This window comes from Cetorhinus maximus, chromosome 12, assembly GCF_964194155.1.
Source record: "Cetorhinus maximus chromosome 12, sCetMax3.hap1.1, whole genome shotgun sequence".
In the NCBI taxonomy this organism is placed as follows: Eukaryota; Metazoa; Chordata; class Chondrichthyes; order Lamniformes; family Cetorhinidae; genus Cetorhinus; species Cetorhinus maximus.
Genome location: NC_135890.1, coordinates 19,228,146 through 19,250,842, shown reverse-complemented (window position 1 = coordinate 19,250,842; position 22,697 = coordinate 19,228,146). Strand labels below are relative to the sequence as shown.

Here is a 22,697-nt window from a genome sequence, read left to right as displayed (position 1 = left end):
CACTGAAGATCCCACTATCAACTTCCTGGGGGGTTACCATTAACCAGAAACTGAACAGGACTGGCCATATAAATACTGTGGCTACAAGAGCAGATCAGAGGTTAGGAATCCTGCGGCGAGTAACTCACCTCCCGACTCCGAAGGCCTGTCCACCATCTACAAGGCACAAGTCAGGAGTGTGATGGAATACTCTCCACTTGCCTGGATGAGTGCAGCCCCAACAACACTCAAGGGGCTTGACGCCATCCAGGACAAAGCAGCCCACTTGCTTGGCACCACATCCACAAACATTCACTCCCTCCACTACCAACACACAGTGGCAGCTATGTGTACCATCTATAAGATGCACTGCAGGAACTCACCAAGACTCCTTAGATAACACCTTCCAAACCCATTACCACTACATCTAGATTGGCAAAGGCAGCAGACATATGGGAAGACCACCACCTGGAAGTTCCCCTGCAAGCCACTCACTTTCCTGACTTGGAAATATATCACTGTTTCTTCACTGTCACTGGGTCAAAATCCTGGAACTCCCTCCCTAACAGCACTGTGGGTTCAAGGCAACAGATTACCACCACCTTCTCAAGGGCAATAAGTGCTGGCCTTGCCAGTGATGCACACATCCCATAAATGAATTTTTTTTTAAATTACCAGGACATCTAAGCAAGACAGCAGTCTTACAGGCAGAACCAGGCTTCAAACTAGAACAAAAGGTACCACAACAGGCACTTGCCACAACTACAAAAAGATGACAAAATCTACATTAGAGACCTCAAGAGAGAGGGTACTATCATCAGGAAGGACAATGACCAAGCAGTACCCCCAGGTTAGCACCCCAGAGGATACAGTCAGGAGAAACATGAGTCTCCTCCTCATCCCTAGATCGCCCATTCCCACAGTACAGTGGAGAGACATCAAGAAGATACCCAGGTGCCAGAACAACCTCCAAATCAATAGAGTTTACCTGCAAAGACAGCCTACCACTCTTCTGACAGTGCGAACAAGATACTGAAGGGTTATAAAGCTTCCAGATCAACTGAAGCTATGAACTCAGAGCCTTGAAGGGGGGGAGATGGTGCAGTAATGCAAATAAATGGAGTAAACTAGAATCACTTGAAATACATTGGATAAAGACTTGGATGGGGGGGGTGCGTTGAAGTATAAGGGTCTGGCACATACAGAGCGAACGTGAGACTCGTACAGTACCACCCACACAGTAATGTAAGAGGACACATGACCCACACCTTGGGTTCAGTCTAGTGCTCTAGTTTTGGACAAAGCCGTGTGCACAAGCAAGCATGGAGACAGCTCCTAGCTTGACCCCTTTACTTTGTGTGTGTGTGTGTGTGTGTGTGTGTGTGTGTGTGTGTGTGTTTTATATATAATAATATATATACTGGAATTTTGGTTCCACTGTTAGTTGCAATAAATCTTTTATAATCTAATTCTTTTCTAGCTGTAGTGGTGAAATAGGAAATCTATGTAAAGGCCGTTCAAACATTGTTCTCGATACATGTCTACTCTAAGTAAAGATAGCGCACGTTTTAAATTGGCTCAGGATTCATACAGCCCCTGAGCAACCCCCCACCGGGTGTTGATAATGGGGGATTTGACGATGGTAATGCCATTGAATTTCATGGGGAGTTGGTTAGATTGTCTCTTGTTGGAGATGGTCACTGCCTGGCACTTGTGTGGCGTGAAAGTTACTTGCCACTTATCAGCCAAGCCTGAATATTGTCCAAGTATTGCTGCATGTGGAGAAAGACTGCTTCACTATCTGAGGAGTCGCGAATGACGCTGAGCATTGCGCAATCATCTGCAATTGGGCAAGGGCCAAAGTAAGTCATCCCTGAATAAGATCAGAGTGGAGTTATCTTTTAGTCAGTAATCAAATTTTGACAAGAAAGGATCATAGAATAGATGCACCCAATGATAATGCTGTGTGCAAAGGACTGAGCACCATGTAACTGGTGTCATGCTGACCAGGTATATGACACACAAAGCTGCAGGGTACACCATTGTCTGAAGACAGTGGTTAAACCTCAATGCATTTCAAATTATTCAGAAATGTTTCAATCAGTAATAGTGGAACCTGCTTCATATCTCCCATGTTACAAAATCCCCTGCTCTCTAAAAGACTAATTCCTACTCAATGGTCTGTTAATTAAATGATTCCAAAAGTTCTTCCTCCACTAGCCTACCCACCAGCACATTCCAAGTTTTGGTCAATATACCTGTAAAGAACTACCTCCATTCAAATAAAACATTGCAAAGCATTCAGTAAGAACATAACAATGTATTAAATAGAGGAGAAAGCCATTTGGCACTTCGGGCCTGCTGTATCATTTAATAAGATTGTGACTGATCCTTTACCTCAACTTCACCTTCCTGAACTACTTTCACATCCCTTAAATCCCTTTGTATCCAAAAATCTATCGATCTCTGTCTTGAATATACTCACAACTGAGTATACAAAGCCCTCTGGACACCCAGGTCCTTCTGAATACCAACACTTCCCAGGCTCTCATCATTTAGGAAAATCTGCTTTCGAATATCCCTACCAAAATGGATAACTTCACACTTTCCCACATTATATTCCATGTTCTTACCCACTCATTCAATTTGTCTATATTCCTTTGCAGCCTCTTTGTATCCTCCTCAGAATTTCCTTTACGCCCCTGCCCCACAGCTTTGTCAGCATTACACTAGGTCACTTCAATCCAAGTCATTGGTATAGATTATAAATAGCTGAGGCCCAAACTCTGAGCCTTGCAGTATCCTGATAGCCCGTTTATTCCCACTCTCCATTTCTGTCTGTTAACCAATCCTCAACCCATGCTAATATATCTCTCCCAATTCCATGAACCCCAATTTTATCTCACAACCTCATATGTGGCACCTTATCAAATGTTTATTTAAAAATCCAAATACATTACATCCAGATTCCCCCTTATCTACCCTGCTACTTACAACCTCAAAAAAACTCTTAACAGCATGCTATTTCCCTTTCATAAATCCATGTTGACTCTGCCTAATCATACTTTGATTTTCTAAGTGCCCTGTTATCATGTCCATAATAATAGATTCTAATATTTTCCTTACGGCTGGTATCAGGTTAACTAGCCTATAATTCCCTGCTTTCTCTCTCCCTCCTTTTTTTAAAATAATGGCGTTAAGTTTGCGACCTTCCATCCATAGGAGCTGTTCAGAATTTAAGGAATTTCTGGAATATTAAAACCAATGCATTCACTATCTCTGTGGCCGCCTCTTTTAACCTGAGGATACAAGCCATTGGGTCCAGGGGATTTGTCAACATTTAGTCCCATTAATTTCTTCTGTACTATTTCTTTACTAATACTAATTTCTTTAAGTTCCTCATCCTTGCTAGAACCTTGCAGATCATCAATGAAGAGTTAAATTATTTGTACCCACTGTCTCCAATTTTGAGTCACCTTGTAGTGCAGTAATGTTAAGGTCCATAGTGTGCCTTCAGAACATGTAGCTGTTTCAACAATTTGCTTTGAGAAAATTGAAAACAGCTTCCACCACACAGTTTCCCTCCGACACTGTGTTGGATTCTCCCGTCACTTCGGCGGATGAGCGTTAGCAAAGAGACCAACTGTTCATCGTCTAGGCTGGTGTCATTCATATGTGATGTTAAACCAAATCTTGATTTGCAGATCAGATTGCAATATGGTAGAGCATAATTGGCACCAAGTTCAAGTTAACATATAACCACTTACCTGCCAATAAGAAGGTGATCAGACAGGTCTCTTTCGGCATGTAGAGTTTCAGGCGGGAGCCACTGAAGACATATTCAACCACAGCCTCTGAACGCCCTGCTCTCTGCAGGAATGGCAGAAATTGCTTGGCTTTCTGGGTGTCCTGTAAGCAATAAGGCATGGAGTTACTTGGGAATGTGCGTGCAGATTGAGCACCATCAGCAAAGCATACCAGGAATGAATACTGATGTCAATCAGGAATGAGAACTCCAACTGAATTTTTGCCCCTAGACTAGGGACATTTGAGCAATTGCATCCACTGTGGGTACAACACAGACTGAGATCTTTCCCTTCAGTGCCATTCAGAATCAGATCACACTGCATATTTTGGCTATTAATATTTGCCTCCGTCACCACACATCAAAATTAGTTTATTCTCATTTAAACTTTTTGTGATGTTTACAAAAATAAGGTATAATATAAATACAAGCTTGAAGAAGCAACAGCATTGATATTTTGAGTTGAATAACAATGAAGCAATCAGCTCACCTTACTGCAACTACCCATCAGCAGACATTGATTCTCCATCAGGGTTGCTCACCACTGTGCAGCAAGACATTTTTATACTGATGTTCATTCAGTTCAGATCTCAAGCATGTATATGACTAAAAAAATCTCCTTTACCTCAACAGAACTATAAATTCAAACTAAAGAACAAGTTTATTTTACAATTATCATTATGCACAGTAATATTGTGGATCTGGTCACAGGTTCCACACAAGAAAGCTACAAAACTCGACTATTTTATAACTGCCAGGTGAGAGACAGTGACTTCAGCTTCAAGCCTCCATGTTACTTATTTGCCCCCTAAATTGACTACATAATCATTACAAAACTTTAAATTAATGATTTTACAGCAGCCACACAAACAGGCGCATCATACAAACTACGTGCAGCTAAAAATTTGTAACAACAAGGAAATTACTATCTTTCCCAGAATAACCATCAATGACTTCCTCAACTGACAATGGCTTTTTCATAATAGGACAATTTTTAACCCAAAAACAGACAACAATTTCACAGAGAATTACACAATTGAGAGTGAACAAATGCACAAGTAAATTAGCTATAGAATAAAACTTATAATAATCAATAACAATTATCAAGTAGGCAACACTGCATGCAACTCTCTCAGAAAGAAAGACAAATTAAAGGATAACTCAAATAGAGGGAAAGGAAGAAAAGATTTTCAAAATGCTGATTCTTAAGGCTTAGAAAGCAAGCAACCCTAATTTGAATTGGTGAAATGCATTGCACAGTTAGAACACCGGAAGGAACTGGGCTTCACACTGCCTCACATAGCCAACAGCCATCTTTGCACACTTATGGTTTCTATCCATAAGATGCCATATTCATTGTGCAATCAAAAACTTCCAAGGAGTCTCATAGCTATCATTGGCTTTAGGCGTTTTTCCAGGTTGCTGCTGCACACAGACTAAATGCTTTAAAGGCATGCGGAGTTATCAGAAAGGGATAGACTGTACTTGTCATCAAGAATATGAAAGGCAACTTGCAGCTTCATAGAAGATTACAAAATGTCAATACTCGGAGGATGCCACTACTTTCATTAATTTTCACATTTTTGACTAATGACTTGTTTTTATATAGTGCCTTGAATGTAGGAGAAACAGCCCAACAGTGCTTCACAGAAATTGACACAGTCTATAAAGCAGACATTAAGGGGCGAGTAAAAGCTTGGTTAAAGAGGTAGACATTAAAAATGTTTTTAAAAGGCAGAATCAGTAATGTAGAAAGGTTTATGATATGGAGCAAATTCCAGAGATCCAGCTGAAGACAAAGTGGGAGATGAGTATGAGCCTAGAATTAGAGGAACATAAGAGCTCCTGGAAAGTTGTATGGCTAGATGAGGTTAAAGATAGGGAGAGTGAAACCGTAAAAAGAATTTGAACACAAGGATAAGTTGTTCAGGCCTGAGGTGATGGTGTTAAGAGAAGCAATAGAAGGAATAGCGAGGCTCTGACCATCGTATCCTAATTCTCTGGCTACAGGTCTGGTGCCAGAGGGCTGTACAGTTGGTAACTTTAAACCATTATTTAAAAACAAAGGAATGGATGGACCAAGTAAGCACAGGCCATTCCCCCCAACTTAGGTTGCACTGAGTTTTATTGGAACAGCATAGTGGGCTGAGGACAAAATAGTCAGAGTGGGAGTGGAGTGGACAATTAAAATGACAGGTGACTGGAAGCTTGGGGTCATATGGTGGTCTGAAAGGCGGTGTTCTGAAAAGCAATTATCCGATCTGCGTTCGGTCTCCATAATGCAGACAAGACTGCATCATGAGCAGCAAATACATTGTACTAAATTGAAAGAGGTGCAAGCAAATTGCTGTTTCACCTGGATGGAGCGTTTGGGGCCTTGGATGGTGAGGAGGTGGAAGAAGGCAGGTGTTGCATCTTCTGCGCTTGCATGGGAAAGTTCCCATGCAAGGAGAAGGGGAAAGAGTGGACTAGGGTGTCACATAGGGAACAGTTCCAGCTGAATGCAGAAGCTGGTGAAGTGGAAAGTGAGGGCATTCCGACCTCTCTCCTTCCTCATCCTCAGTATCTCACTCATATAGGCCAAGGTGACTACATGATTGTTCTGAAAGATATCCTGTCAAATGATCACTTTTACAACTTTTAACATGAATATAATTTTATTAAGGCTGCAAAGCCATTCTTTCCTCTTCCACACCACTCCAGCCTGCGGCTTTATAACTGAATGGAGATTTTTTTTAAATCACATGGATTATCGATTATACAGGGCAGGATGTACCTGGCCATCAGGCTGGAAAAATCCTCAGCCTCATTAATTAGCATACACCTACAACTGCATTAGTCACTTTGCTTGCCAACCTCAATTTCACTGTATATTTAGCTTGAATCAGTAAGCGTGTGGCAACAAGTTATGTATTCTCTCATTTCCCTGCCCCCAAAATAAGCTGAGTGGAGCATAAACGTATGAATCCTGAGCCAATTTAAAACGTGCCCTATCTTTACTTAGAGTAGACATGTATCGAGAACAATGTTTGAATGGCCTTTACGTGGATTTCCTATTTCACCACTACAGCTGGAAAAGAATTAGATTATAAAAGATTAATTGCAACTAACAGTGGAACCAAAATTCCAATATAGAACTGCAAATTTCCTAACGAGCCTGCAATAACGACAGTTGTTTGTTCGTCTTTGAGTACGAACAATGCCATTTCTATACATGAAGCATGCAGGCAACCATTTTGCACAATTCCAGAGCAAATTCAAGCCAGTACGCTTAAAAAAACATTCATTATATCATGCCTTTTATGATCTCAGTATGTTCTAAAGCATTTTAAAGCCAATGAAGTGCTTTAGAAGCTTAGTCACTGGTGTAATGTAGGAAACATTGCAGCCAATTTGCCCACAAGTTCCCACAAACAGCAATGTTAAATGACATTAACTAAAGCTAATCTACTTTATTAGTGGTGTTGATCAAGGGATAAATAGTCAGGACACCAGGAATAACATAAGAACTTAAGAGGAGCAGAAGTAGGTTAAAAGGCCCCTTGAGCCCACTCCACCATTCAATATGATCATGGTAGATCTTTGGCCTTCAACTCCTCCCTGCTGTATCTTTTGATTCTGGTATTCACAGCCCTCTGGGTTAGAGAATTCCAAAGATTCATAACCCACTCAGTGAAGAAATTTGTCCTGATTTCAGCCTTATCCTGAGACTTAGTTCTAGACTCTCTAGCCAGGGGAAATAACCTCTCAGTATCGACCCTATCTAGCCCCCCTCAGAATCTAAACGTTCTTCTGAATTCCAGAGAGTAAAGGTTCGTTCTTCTCTTTCTGTCTGCTCATGCCAAGAATCAATCTGGTGAACCTTCTCTTGTCTCCAAGGCAGGTATGTCCTTCTTGGGATAAGGAGACCAAAACTATGCATAGTACTCTAGGCTTGGTTTCACCAAAGCCCCGCTCAATTGCAGCAAGACTTCCTTACTCATGTACTCCAACCCCGCCCTTGCAATAAAGGCCAAAATGCCATCTGCCTTCCTAATTGCTAGCTGCACCTGCATGTTAACTTTGTGTATCTTGTATAAACACACCCTAATCTCTATGAACACTAAATTTTAAATGTTTACCATTTAAATATTATGATTTTCTACTCTTCCTACCAAAGTAAATAACTTCACATTTCCCATATTATACGCCATCTGCCACCTCTTGCTCATTCACTTAACTGATCTATATCCCTGTGCAGCCTCTTATGTCCTCCTCAAAGCTTACTATCCCTCCCAGCTTCGTACAGTCAGCAAACTTGGATACCTTACTCGGGGTCTCTTCGTCTAAGTTATTAAATAGATTGTAAATAGCTGAGGCATCATGATTGACCCTTGTAGCACCCATTAGTAACAGCCTGCCAAACCAAAATATCCCGTTTATTCTTACATTCTTATTTCTGACCTTTAATATACCCTCTATCCAATATATTACCCCAACCCCATGAGTTCTTATCTTGTGCAACAACTTTCCATGTGGCACCTTATCAAATAATACTTTTTGAAAATCCAAATATACTACATCCACTGGTTCCCCTTTATCTACCCTGCTAGTTACATCCTCAAAAAAACTCATTATCTGTCAAACACAATTTCCCCTTATAAAACCATGTTGACTCTGCCTAATTGTGTTATTATTTTCTAAGTGTCCTGTTCCCAATTCCTTAATAAATGAGTCCAACATTTTCCCAAGAGCTGATGACAAGCTAACTGGCCTGTCGTTCAATGTTTTCTCTCTCCTATATTTCTGTAATAGCAGTATTACATTTGCTGCCTTCCAATGTACTAGGGCCATTCTAGAATCTAGATAATTTTGGAAAAGTATAACCTGTGCATCTACTATCTCTGCATTTAGAACCTTAAAATGTAAGGCCATTAGACAGAAGATTTGTCAGCTTTTAGTCCCACGAGATTCTCTAGTACCAACAACTCTACCATTTCTTTACTCCCCATTATAATTTCTCCTGTCTCAGCTTTTAAGGGACCAGTTTTACTACTACTACTGTCACACTTTTCCTTTTTACATACTTGTGAAAGCTTTTACAATCAGTTTTCATATTTCTTGCTAGCTTACCCTCATTCTATTTTTCCTATCATTAGTGTTCAGTTCATCCTTTGCTGATTTCTCAAACACTCCCAGTCCTTAGGCTTACTAATATTTTTTTACAATATTGCCATGGGCACTTTAATCACAGAAAATGGTTCATCTTCAAGGACTAAGAACATTCTGGAAGAACGTGTGTTTTAAAAGGTACTAACCCTTAAAGGCTTAATGCAGGACTCTGATTGCTAGTCCTGGGAAAAACATTTTACGAGAAAAATTAAGCAGTTTTAAAGAAGCTGGAAATCTCTTGACCCTGGTGGACTGTGTACAAAAAAGGTCACGTGGTAGTTTATGCCTCTGAAAAATAAACATGTCTGGAAAATCTGTGTTTAAAAGTTGGTTTTGTTTTGCTTTGAGAAGAGAAAGGACCAACAGCTTGTGAAAGAAAGGTAGCTGCCTTTTTGCAGTCCAGAGCCAGTCCACAGCCAGAAGTGAATATAAGCTGCTCCTAAGTTCCTATGTGCTGGAATAGAATACCTACAAATGTTCAAGTCCGCCTGAAAAGCAGTGCAAGAGTTATCGACTGTTTCACAGATCAGTGCTGAGACACCAACCGGATAACCCAGGAGCCATTTCAAGGACTCCACCATCTTTCCTTTTCCCTTTAACCATTGGCAGGGTCCTTCTAATTTTATTTTATTATTTTTCAGTGTGCGTGCACACGCACGCATGAGAGAGAGTGTGTGAGCACGAGAGAGCGCGAGAATATTAGGGTGTCTCGGAAGAGTAATTAGTATACTTTCATATTCCATGCTGTATGTTAATAAGCTTTGCTTTCCTATTCAACAAGACTAGTTTTATAATAAACTAATACTTTTTTTGTTTATTGAAAGAAGCTTGATTAAAGTCGCTTTTATTCTGGGTAACAGTAGCAAAGGTAAATGATTGGCCATTTTGGTGAGTGAATCAAACTTTTAAACTAATGATGCGACCTGTGGAGTAGTGGGGCTAGATATAATGCGCACTCCTCCCATCCCAGTCATAACAGTATTATAAACTTATTTTAATCGAATACTATCCTTAACTTTTTTAGTAAACCACAGTTGGATCACTTTTCCCAGGGAGTCTTTGTTTCTCAATGGAACGTACTTCCACTGAGAATTTTGAATCGTTTCTTTAAATGCTTGCCACTGCTTATCTAGCTCCATACTTTTTAATCTAATTACAATCTGCCTTAGCCAAATCGCCCTCATACCTATGTAATTGGCTTTATTTAAGGTTAAGGCACTTGCTTCATGCTAAAATATGTCACTCTAAAACTTAATGCGAAATATTATGATTATTCTGCCCCATAGGATCCTCAACTACGAGATTATCAATTGACTCCATCTCATTACACAAGCTAAGGTTTATCTCTTTATCTCTGGTTAGTTCTATTACATATCGCTCTAAGAAACTGTCCTGAATGAATGCCATTTGTCTCCAGATTATCTTGACCAAGTTTATTTGTCCAGGCTGTGTGAAGATTCAAGCCCCCACAAGTATTAGATTATCTTTGCTACAAACTCAAATCATTACTTGATTACTACTCTGTCCAATGATGTAGCTACTATTAGGGGGCCGGTAAACTACTCCCACCAGTGTTTTCTGAGCCTTGTTTTCTCTAATCACCACCTATCTACTTCCTGATCTTCCAATGTCAAGATCCTCTCACATTGCTATCCTTATGCCATTCTTTATTATCGGGGCTACCCCAGGCTCCTTCTGCCTATCTCCCCTTTTCTCCTTTGAAGCAGTGCCACAGGATATTTTATGTCCACTTGACAAAGACGCCAGCACCATGGTTTAGCGTCTCATAATTCAAAAGATAAATTTAGTGTTGTAGCCAGAAGGTCCTAAGTTGCCAAATCCATCCTCTTGAAATTGGGAGGGTAACTTGGTACAACCAACATACAGATACTTCATGCTAATAAGCATTTACAGTTCTTGTTAAATTGTAATTCATAGTTTTACTTCCCACATTTTATATCTACCCGATGGCTGGGAAACATCCTTGCAGACCAGTAAGCAAAATAAAAATCTACCATTAGTCAATGCAATCAGACTAGTGAGTTACTTAGCTCACTTAGGAACAGAAAAGTTTGTAAAGCAGTTATTTACAGTATATTGCAATTATGGGTAGTGCTACTGTTATGATCCCCAGCTGAGGTTACCCCTGGACAAGCCTGATCCCAGATTGGAACCCAGCTTGATAGATCGGAATTTTTATTTATTTGTTTAGATATATGGAGAGTAGCGACTTAACAGTTACAGGAATCAGCTCATGAATTTTAACAAAAGAATAAAAAAATTAAACAAGAAAAGATGAACAATACTACAATACTCCTTCACCCACAACTGTATCTTTATCAATATATGCAGGTTTGTCAGGATAACATAAGTTACAAAAGCTATACTATACTCTAATGTCCACAGTAAGTACAAAGTCCATGTAAACCTTTGGTCAGCCTGTGGTCAGACACACCACACTGAAACCAAGTGACAGATGCCAGCTCAACCAGATGCTATGGATCTCTCACTAACTGCCCCCAGACACTTGTCACACTGTGAGCCAACCAGTCTCACTGAACTCAGTCTTTCACACAAGGGTTTCCAATCTCCACTCTCCAAGAACTCACTTTGGAATCTTCACCCAAACCGATGCTTTCTCTCAGATGTCTTCCGCAAGGGTTTACCCACAGGGTTTCGAACTCTCCGTCCAATGTTCCTCTCCCCTAGGTCACCATATGCATTCAAGCCGCCTTCCATGCATTCTCTCTCTCTGACTCAGCTGAAAACAGTACCACTGCTTCACATGCCCATAGCAAAGAGTTACAGACCTTCAGTTGTCTCTTTGGGCCTTCTTGCCTCTTGCAAGCTATTCTCGCTTCAAAGCTGATTTCTGCAGCTTTTGTCTCTTTCAATTTGAAGCTTGGAGTCTTTCTCTCTGCTCCTCACTCTTAACTTCACTTAACAGGACCTTTTCCAGGTTCCTGTCCTACCTTTGGCTAGAAGATCTTCTTGGGACTTTCTCCTGTTCCTGTCTTACTCCTTTGGCCCTGGGACCTTTTGGGAAATCTCCAGCTCCGTCGCCCAGCATCCAGTCTCTCTGGAGTCCTAGCTTCAAACTGAACTTAAAACTGCTGCTTCTTTAGTTTTCTTGTATGTGTCTGAGGGAGGGACCTGCCTCTCTGGACCTCTGTTGCTAAGCAACAGCCCAATTCTTCTACTCTTGAGTTTGTTTAACATAAGTCGTAAACTCTCATTAGAAATGCAAGCACTTTTTTTAAAAGTGAAACTAAAACGCCACTTGACCTTTTCTAACACACAGATACAGAAATACAAATCAAACTTAAACTTTAAAGCTAAAACTCATTCCTAACACCTACAAATACCAATATAACTCACTTAAACTCTCTCTATTTCCTAACACTACCCCTGGAGGTTCCAGTGGAATCCACCTACAGCAGGACATTTACCTTACAAAGCTGCTGCCAGCGTCAAAAAGAGTAACTGACATCTGAAACAGTGAGACAAGTATATAAAAAAAGTACACAAGTCTAAATTATCAGACTTCAATAGCTAGATACATCTTATAATATTTCAATTTCTTAAATTGTGTGTGGTCCAGTCCAATACAATACTTGGGTTTCACCTCTGGTACTAGGAGGGAAAGGAGTTCCTGCTCCTAAAAGGCTAGCGATTTGGAATTATCTACCCTAAAGGGTTGTGGATGCTCTATCATTGAATATATTCAAGACTGAGATCAATAAGTTTTTGATCTCTCAGAGAATCAAGGGATATGGGAGCAGGCAGGAAAGTAGGGATGAAGTAGAAGATCAGCCATGACCACACTGAATGGCACAGCAGGTTTGAGGAGCCGGATGGTCGATACCTGCTCCTATTTCTCCTGTTATGTTTTAATTCCCACTTGAATTACACAGACAGAACTGTGCTCCCACAGCCTAAAAGAACGCTGAAATTCGCCAGAACTCCAGCAAAGAGTTAACATCTTCAGGAGGAAAATGGGAAAAATTATAAGTGACGAACTAGGCAGTTATCACTCCAGTTCAGAGTTGGCAAGTTCCAAGCACAAAGATTACCTTGGCAACAAAAAAAAAATAAATGTTTTCTGGAAAGTTTTTACGTATTGCACTGAACATGATCAAACATTTGGCCTGGTTTCCCATTTATAAATCACAAATCAGCTGAATTCAGATTTTTGTTACACTGTAGACATTTCAGTTCGGGCTAAATAGTATACAAATGAACAGAAGACAAGCTTAATGCAGCTGCTTTGTTGAGGCAACTGGACAGACATTTTGGAGAAGTTCAATGCTTTCTCAAAATAATATATAACACCAAAAATTGCTGGAAAAACTCATCAGGTCTGACAGCATCTGTGGAGAGGAAGACAGAGTTAATGTTTCGAGTCCATATGACTCTTTATCAGAACTAAAGACAAATAGAAATGTGGTGAAATATAAGCTGTTTAAGTGGGGTGGGACAGGTGGAGCTGGATAGAGGGCCAGTGATAGATGGAGGCAAAGGAGAGATTGCCAAAGATGTCATAAAGAAAAGGTCAAAGGGGGGTTGACGGTGATCTTAGCTAAAGGATGTGCTAATGGTGACATTAAGGGCAGAATGTAGGATGAGCAAGTGACAGATGGCCCTAGTGGGAGTGCCTGCTTCCTGTAAGGACTCCATCCCATTCTCTGTTCCTTCGCCTCCGTCGCATCTGTTCCAATGATGCCACTCTCCAAAACAGTTCTTCTGACAGGTCTTCCTTCTTCCTTAACCGAGGTTTTCCACCCACGGTGGTTGAAAGGGCCCTCAACCGTGTCTGGCCCATCTCCCGCGCATCTGCCCTCACATCTTCCTCTCCCTCCCAGAACCTTGATAGGATCCCCCTTGTCCTCACCTTATCACCCCACCAGCCTCCGCATTCAAAGGATCATCCTCCGCCATTTCCACCAAATCCAGCATGATGCCACCACCAAACACATCCTTCCTTCACCCCCAGTCAGCATTCCATAGGGACTGTTCCCTCCGGGGCACCCTGGTCCACTCCTCAACCCCCTCCCACGGCACCTTCCCATGCAACCGCAGAAGGTACAACACCTGCCCCTTTACTTCCCCCTCCTCACCGTCCAAGGGCCCAAACATTCCTTTCAAGTGAAGCAGCACTTCGCTTGCACTTCCCTCAATTTAGTCTACTGCATTCACTGCTCCCAATGCAGTCTCCTCTACATTGGAGAGGCCAAACGCAGATTGGATGACCACTTTGCGGAACACCTTCAATCTGTCCGCAAGCATGACCCAGGCCTTCCTGTCACTTGCCATTTCAACACACCACCCTGCTCTCATGCCCACATGTCCGTCCTTGGCCTGCTGCAATGTTCCAGTGAAGCTCAACGCAAACTGGAGGAACAGCACCTCATCGTCTGATTAGGCACTTTACAGCCTTCCGGACTTAACATTGAGTTCAACAACTTCAGATCATGAACTCTCTCCTCCATCCTCACCCCCTTTTTGATCCCCTTCTTTCTAATAATTATATATATTTTTTTATATATATTAATTATATATTTCTTTTCCCACCTATTTCTATTATTATTTTTAAAATTTATTCCCACCCATTATTTTATCTCCACCTTTTAGCCTATTTTGATCCCTTCCCTCCACCCCACCCCCACTAGGGTCATCTGTCACTTGCTCATCCTGCTTTCTACCCTTAATTTCTTTAGCTAATATCACCACCATCAACACCCCTTTGACCTCCTGTTTTTAACATCTTTGGCATTCTCTCCTTTGCCTCCACTGGCCCTCTATCCAGCTCCACCGTCCCACCCCCCTTAAACAGCTTATATTTCACCACATTTCTATTTCTCTTTAGTTCTGATGAAGAGTCATACGGACTCAAAACGTTAACTCTTGACTTCCTCTCCACAGATGCTGTCAGTCCTGCTGAGTTTTTCCAGCAATTTTTGTTTTTGTTTCACATTTCCAGCATCCGCAGTATTTTGCTTTTATCTCAAAATAATATACTTTGTTATGCTGTTGTGTCATTAATGTTGATGTTAACATGCATAGCTTGAACTAATTAATTATGGTATTCCCATCAATTTGTTAATGGGAACATTGAAATCTGTGAGATCCACAAGACAAAAACCTTGGACACTACACTAGCCTGAACCATCAATGGAGCTGCCGCCCCTGGTATTTAGTATTACCGTGTAATTAATTTTTGAGAGCATAGTATCCAAGGCTGTGGTGCAACATGGGACACCCCAAGAATCACTGTTAGGCTGATGCTACAACATTACATCCTTCAAACATTGATTACTTCCACGATAGAAACAGCACATCTCTGAAATTGGTTATAATTGTTAGATGAAAAGCGGGATGCGGTGAAAAACGAGAATATCTCCTCATCGCTCATTATCTGCACCTGCAGACTGAGCGCTTTATTAATGAACTGTAAGCAAAAAGTCAATATGTTGCTCAATAAAGCATTTGTGGTAATCAGTTAGAAAAAAATTGCACTATATTTGCAACTGCTGAAGCTGGCACTAGAGTGGCAGAGAAAACAGAATGTTTCCAAGCTTGCCAAATCACATCAGCCTGCTCTCATCCATCCACATAAATTAATTGAAATGCAAATAACAAAGCTATCACAGGAACAGGTCCATTTATTTGCAGGAGAGGAAAGAGCGAGGAGAGAAAATTTTGAAAGACAGGCTTTCATTTATCCGCTTTCAAAAGCACCTTAGAAAAGTAGTAACTGCCTTCTTAAAATGTAATCTACAAAATAGGTCTGCACAAAAAACACAACAGGGTTCAATATCGTAATCTTTCATACAGCGTGGTTAGCAATCTGCCAATAAGAAGTGAAGTTTAAAAAAAAAGACCTCAGGGAGAAAGTCCTGAAGCCTGGCAGGCTAATCTTTTGCACAATTTTGCTGTTTAAACTGCATAGTTCAAATTTGAGGCTAAACTTAAATTACATTAGAGAACTTCTTTAAAAAAATACAGCAGTGCAGTCATGCATTTTATTGAGGTAATCCCATCTCAGGACAAAAATCAATTTGAATTAGGACACTTTCCAAACACATATGTGAAAGGACTTTTTTTGCTACCTGGTGGCAGAATATTTAAATATCACAATTAGCAGACTATAAAATATTAAACCATTAGTATAATTATTTCATCTGGAAATTTAACATGAGAAAAAAATCAAACAAACTGAAATGATGTTAAGAATACCCTTAGGTTGCAACTGAAAACTATTTGTTTTTTTATTCATGTAAGATTGTTCAGTAGTCTTTAGTAACTCTTTGAACTGACATGGGCCGGCTGCAGGAGGCAACTAGTGCCCATGGAACTCAAAAGACTTTGGGGATTCAAGTTCAGTGTTTGAATATAAGCCTGTGGGCTTCTATTTGGGTAGCTTTAATAGCACCAAAACTCAATACAGGTACCATGTACTGTAGCAAGAATAGCCACATGTCCTGATCCCAAGTACAATACATAGCTAAACATTCTATCTCATTGGAGTCTGCAAAAGTCTTTAACTCTACCTGGTGAGTCCAACCATCTTTGCCACATTTCACTGTGTCAAGGTTCACTGGAGCATGGGAAACATCAGGCATGTGAGGCCAATTAGTATTTGGCAACTCCCCAAACTTTTCCGAGCTGGGTCGAGTAGGGCCAAGGCTCTCTGGAGCGCAGGGAAAAAATGTTCGATTTTCGGACACCAGTGGTTTTCAGGTAGATGTTTTGAGGTACTCTGCCTGCAGTGATCAAGTTGGATTTTTACCATTTAGTTCAGCTTCAATACCTTCTGGGATAAAGTGCAGCAACATAATTGGTACACTGCAACAAGTGCAACTTGCATTTATGTAGCGTCTTTAGTATAGTTAAACACTCCAAGCTGCTTCGCAGGGCCATTATCAAGTAACATCTAACATCATGCTATATAAGGACAAATGACAAAAAGCTTCATCAAAGGGATAGGTTTTAAGGAGCAAGTTAAGGTAGGATAAAGTAGAGGCAGAGATATTTAGGGAGGGAATTCTAGGGCTTAGGTCCTGGGTTGTTGAATATTGGCAACTTTCAATGAGCAACTTTCAAAGGTGAATTGGACATGTATTTGAAAAGGAGAGCTTGCAGGGCTATGGGGAAAAGGCAGTACAGTGAGGCTAACTGGATAGTTCTTTCAAAGAATGAGCACTAGCACGTTGGATGAATAGACACCTTTCTGTGCTATATGATTCTATAACTACTGGACTTCTTACCAATAGGGCCCAGCCAGCAAAGCCTACATCCTGTGAATGAAAAAAAAATAGGTGCTCCTACACAAATGATCAAAGCAACAGTGATTGAGTTAATTTAATAAAAACAAAAAACTGCGGATGTTAATTTGTCAGTTGTTGGTTTCATGCCCTTCTGCAGGAACAGAGTCTGTGTCACTTTTCCTTTTGAAAATTATTATTGTATTTGCTTCCACCACCCTTTCAGACAGTGCATTGCAGATCATCATAACTCACTGTGTAAACACTTTTTGTCCTCATGTTCTGGTTCATTTGCCAATAACCTTACATCTGGGTCCTCTGGTTACCAACCCTTTTCCAACTGTAAACAGTTTCTCTTTATTTACTAAATAAAAACCCTTCATGATTTTGAACAGCTCTATCAAATCTCCACTTAAACTTCTGTGTTCAAAGAACAACAGTCGCAGTTTCTCTAGTCTCTTCACACAACTGAAGTCTTTCATCCTTGGTACTAGTCTAGTAAATTTCCTCTGCACTGAAGGCTTTGACATCCGTCCTAAAGTGTGGAGCCCAGAATTGAACACAATAGTTCAATTAAATGAGTGCTCTGCATCCGTCTTTAGCAAGGAAGAAAATGTTGCCAGGGTCCTAGTGAATGTGGAAGTAGTGGAGATACTGGATGGGCTAAACATTTATAAAGAGGTGGTATTAGAAAGGCTGGCTGTACATAAAGTTGATAAGTCACCAAAACCAAATCAGATTCACCCAAGGATACCGAGGGAAGAATGGAAGTTGCAACGATACTGGCCATATCTTCCAATCTTCCTTAGATGGAGAGTTGTTCTGGATGACTGGAGAATTGCAAATGTTACACCATTGTTCAGAAAAGGATGCAAGGATAAATCCTGCCACTACAGGCCAGTCAGTTTAACCTCAGTGGTGGGAAAGCTTTTAGAAACAATAATCTGGGACAAAAGTAACAGTCACTTGGACAAGTGGTGATTAACAACAATTTACATTTGGTCAGAATGCCAAAAGCTTGGTCAAAGAGGTAGGTTTGAAGAAGTGTCTTAAAGGAGGAAAGTGAGGTAGAGGTGCAGAGACATGTGGGAAAGGAATTCCAGAGCACAGGGCATGGGTAACTGAAAGCACTGCCACGAATGGTGGAGTGGTTAAAACCAGGGAAGCACACGAGGCCAGAATTAGATGAGCACAGATAGCTTGAAAGGTCATAGGGCTAGAGTAGATTATAGACATAGGGATGGACAAGCCGTGGAGGGATTTGAAAACGAGGATGAGAATTTTAAAATCAAGGCGTAGCTGGACTGGAAATCAATGTAGGTCAGCAAGGGTAGAGGTGTTGGATGATCAGTACCTGGTGCATGTTAAGACACGGGCATCAGAATTCTGGATGATCTCATGGAGACAGTAGCATTTTTTAAATAATAATTTACGGGATCTGGGCATCATTGGCTCGGCCAGCATTGATTGCCCAATCCTAATTGCCCCTGAGAAGGCGGTGGTGAGCTACATTCTTGAACTGCTGCAGTCCACGTGGTATACGTACACTAACAGTGCTGTTAGGGAGGGAATTCCAGGATTTTGACACAGCGACAGTGAAGGTACGGCGATATATTTCCAAGTCAGGATGGTGAGTGGCTTGGAGGGGAACTGCCCTCCATATATGGGTGGTGTTCCCATATATCTGCTGCCTTTGTCCTTCTGGATGGTACCGGTCGTGTGTTTGGAAGGTGCTGCCTAAGGAGCCTTGGTGAGTTCCTGCAGTGCATTTGTAAATGGTACACGCTGCTGCTACTGTGCAGGGAGGGAGTGAATGTTTGTGGATGGGATGTCAAAAATGCAGGCTGCTTTGTCCTGGGTGTCTAGCTTCTTGAGTGTTGTTGGAGCTGCACTCATCCAGGCAAGTGGAGAATATTGCATCACACTCTTGACCTGTGCCTTGTAGGTGGTGGACAGGCTTTGGGGAGTGAGGAGGCGAGTTACCCGCAGCAGGATGCCTAGCCTCTGACCTGCTCTTGTAGCCACAGTATTGATATGGCTAGTCCAGTTCAGTTTCTGTCAATGGTAACCCCCCAGGATGTTGATAGTGGAGAATTTGGTGATGGCAATGCCATTGGTCAAGAGGCAATGGTTAGATTCTCTCTTGTTGGAGATGGTCATTGTCTGGCACTTGTGTGGCGCAAATGTTACTTGCCACTTGTCAGCCCAAGTCTGGATATTGTCCAGGCGTTGCTATATTTGGACATGGACTGCTTCAGTATCTGAGGAGTTGCAAATGGTGCTGAACATTGTGCAATCATCAGTGAACATCCCCACTTCTGCCCTCATGATGGAAGAAAGGTCATTGATGAGGTAGCTGAAGATGGTTGGGCCTAGGGCACTACCCTGAGGAACTCCTGCAGTGATGTCCTGGAACTGAGATGATTGACTTCCAACAACCAGAACCATCTTCCTTTGTGCTAGGTATGACTCCAATCAGTGGAGCGTTTTCTCCAATTCCCATTGACTCCAGTTTTGCTGGACTCCCTGATGCCACACTCGGTCAAACGCTGCCTTGATGTCAAGTGCAGTGACTCTCATCTTACCTCTGGAGTTCAGCTCTTTTGTCCATGTTTGAGCCAAGGCTGTAATGAGGTCAGGAGCTGAGTGGCCCTGGCGGAACCCAAGCTGGGTGTCAATAGGTTATTGCTAAGCAAGTGCCACTTGATAGCACTGTTGATGACACCGTCTATCACATTACTGATGATCAAGAATAGACTGAATTGGCAGTAATTGGCTGGGTTGGGTTTTTCCTGCTTTTTGTGGACAGGATAACCCTGGGGAATTTTACACATTGCTGGGTAGATGCCAGTGTTGCAGCTGTACTGGAAGAGCTTGGCTAGGGCCACAGCAAGTTCTGGAGCACAAGACTTCAGTACTATTGCCAGAATATTGTCAGGGCCCATAGCCTTTGCGGTATCTAGTGCCTTCAGCCATTTCTTGATATCATGTGGAGTGAATTTAATTGGCTGAAGGCTGGCATCTGTGATGCTGGGGACCTGCAGAGGAGACTGAGATGGCTCATGCATCCAAAGTGGTAATGTTACTGAACTAGAAATCCAAAGGCCTAGACTAATGCTTTAGAGAATGAGGGAAATTTAAATTCAATTAATTAATACTCCTGGAATGAAGAAATGCTAGTCTCACTAGTAATGTTCATGAAACTACCAGATTGTCATGTGGTTCACTAACATCCTTCAGGGGAGGAAATCTGTTCATCCTTTACATGTCTGGCCTCCATGTGACACCAGACCCACTACAATGTGGTTGACTCTTGACTGCCCTCTGAAACGGCACAGTAAGCCACTCAGTTTTATCAAACTGCTACTGAAAAATGCTCTGTGCATGTACTGACACCACACAGGCTGAAGTGGTTCAAGAAGGCAGCTCACCACCACCTTTTCAAGGGGAATTAGGGATGGACAATAAATGCTGGCCTTGCCTGTGAAACTCTGATCCCAAGAACGAATAAAAAACTTTACAGAGGAAAGAATATGGGAGACCAGTCAGGAGTGCATTGGAATCATCAAGTCTTGAGGTAACAAAGGCACGAATGAAGGTTTCAGCAGCAGATGAACTGAAATGGGCGAGATCAAGCACCGTCACGAAGGTAGAAATAGATAGCCTTAGTAATGGCGCGAATGTGGTCGGAAACTCATCTTGGGGTCAAATATGAAAGGAAAGTTTCAGTTTAGTCTCAGGCTGCTGCCAGGGAAAGGGATGCAGTTGGTATCTAGGAAACAAATTTTGAAGGGGGAACCAAAAACAATGGCTTCAGTCCTCCCAATACTGGGGGAAATTTCTGCTCATCCAGTACTGGATGTCGGATAGTCTGATAATTTAGCAATAGCGGCAGAGTCCAAAGAGGCGGTGGTGAGGTAAAGCAGGGTGCCAACAGAGTACTTGTGTAAGCTAACAGAACACTTTTGGACAATGGCACCAAAAGGCAGCACGTAGGAGAGAAATAGGCGAGGGCCAAGAATAGGTACTTGGGTGACACCAGAGGGAAGGGTGAAGGAGCAGGAAGAGAAGCCACGGGAAGTGATAATTTGGCAATGATCAAATAGGTAAGAATGGAACCAGGTTACAGTAGCTCCACCCAGCAGGATGACAGTGGAGAGGCTTTGAGGAAGATGGTGTGGTCAATTGTGTCAAAAATCCCGAGAAGGATGAAGAGGGCTAGATTACCTTTGCCATAATCACACAGATGTTATTTGTGGCTTTGTTTAAGAGCCAGCTTGGTACTGTGGTGGAGTGGTAACATGGTTGGAGGGATTCAAGCATGGAGTTTGCAGGAAGGTGGGCACAGATTTGGTAGACAACGCCACATTACAAGGGCTTTGGAAAAGAAAGGAAGATTGGATGGTAGCTTGCAAAAACGGTGGGTCAAAAGTTGGATTTTTGGAGAGAGGCTGATGGCTGTAGATTTGAAGAGAAGGAACAACACCTGAAGAGAGGGAACCACTAGCAATATTGGCTAACATTGGGAACATGGAGGGGAACTTTAGTGTTCAGCAGTTTAGTGAGAATGGGATCAAGGGAGGAGGTGGTGAGTCTCAGATAAGAATCGATTTAGATAAGCCAGCACAAATTTGTTGAAGAAAAATGTTTAACCAACTTTTTTTGATGAGGTAACAAAGACGATTCATGAGGGCCATGTGGTTGATGTGGTACATATGGACTTCCAAAAGGCATTTGATAAAGCGCCGCATAATAGGCTTGACAGCCAAGTTGAAGCCCATGGAATAAAAGGGACAGTGGCAGCATGGATACTAAGTTGGCTGAGTAACAGGAAACAGTAGTTGTTTTTCAGAATGGAGGAAAGTAGACAGTGGAGCTGCCCAGAGGTCGGTACTGGACCATTGCTTTCCCTGATATATGTTAATGACCTAGGCAGTGTGCAGGATACAATTTCAAAATTTGCAGATGACACAAAACTTGGAGAAAGGAAAAATAAGAGTCAGATTCAGTACAGAGAAGTGTGAAGTGATACATTTAGGCAGGAAGAATGAGGAGAGACAATATAAACTAAAGAATACACTTCCAAGGTGGGGTGGAGGAACAGAGTGACCCGAGGGTATACGTGGACAAATCATTAAGGCGGCAAGGCTGGTTGTGAAAGTGGTTTTAAAAAAGGCATATGGGATCCTGAGCTTTATTAATCAAGGCATAGAGAACAAAAAGGAGGTTATAATGAGCCTTTATAAAACATTGGTTCAGCCTCAACTGGAGTGCTGCATCCAATTCTGGGCAACATACTCCAGGAAGATTGTGAAGAGGATGCAGAGCAGGTTTACGTGAATGGATCCAGGAGTGAAGATTTCATTTATGTAGATAGGATCAAGAAGCTGGGGCTGTTCTCCTTATAAAAGATTAGATGGAGGGAAACTTTCCTTTGGTGACGGGGTCGAGAAACAGAGGGGACAGATTTAAAGTGATTGGTAAAAAAACCAAAAATG

At 41.7% G+C, this 22,697-nt stretch overlaps 1 protein-coding gene across 1 annotated transcript in view; it reads right to left on the bottom strand.

The window, feature by feature from the left end:
- The window catches only part of snd1 (staphylococcal nuclease and tudor domain containing 1), a 913,627-nt gene that overhangs the window by 600,887 nt on the left and 290,043 nt on the right, over positions 1–22,697 (bottom strand). The window contains exon 15 of the mRNA XM_078553113.1: positions 3,747–3,888. Within this exon, the coding sequence (XP_078409239.1) occupies positions 3,747–3,888 (142 nt within the window). The remainder of the gene's footprint in view (positions 1–3,746; positions 3,889–22,697) is intronic.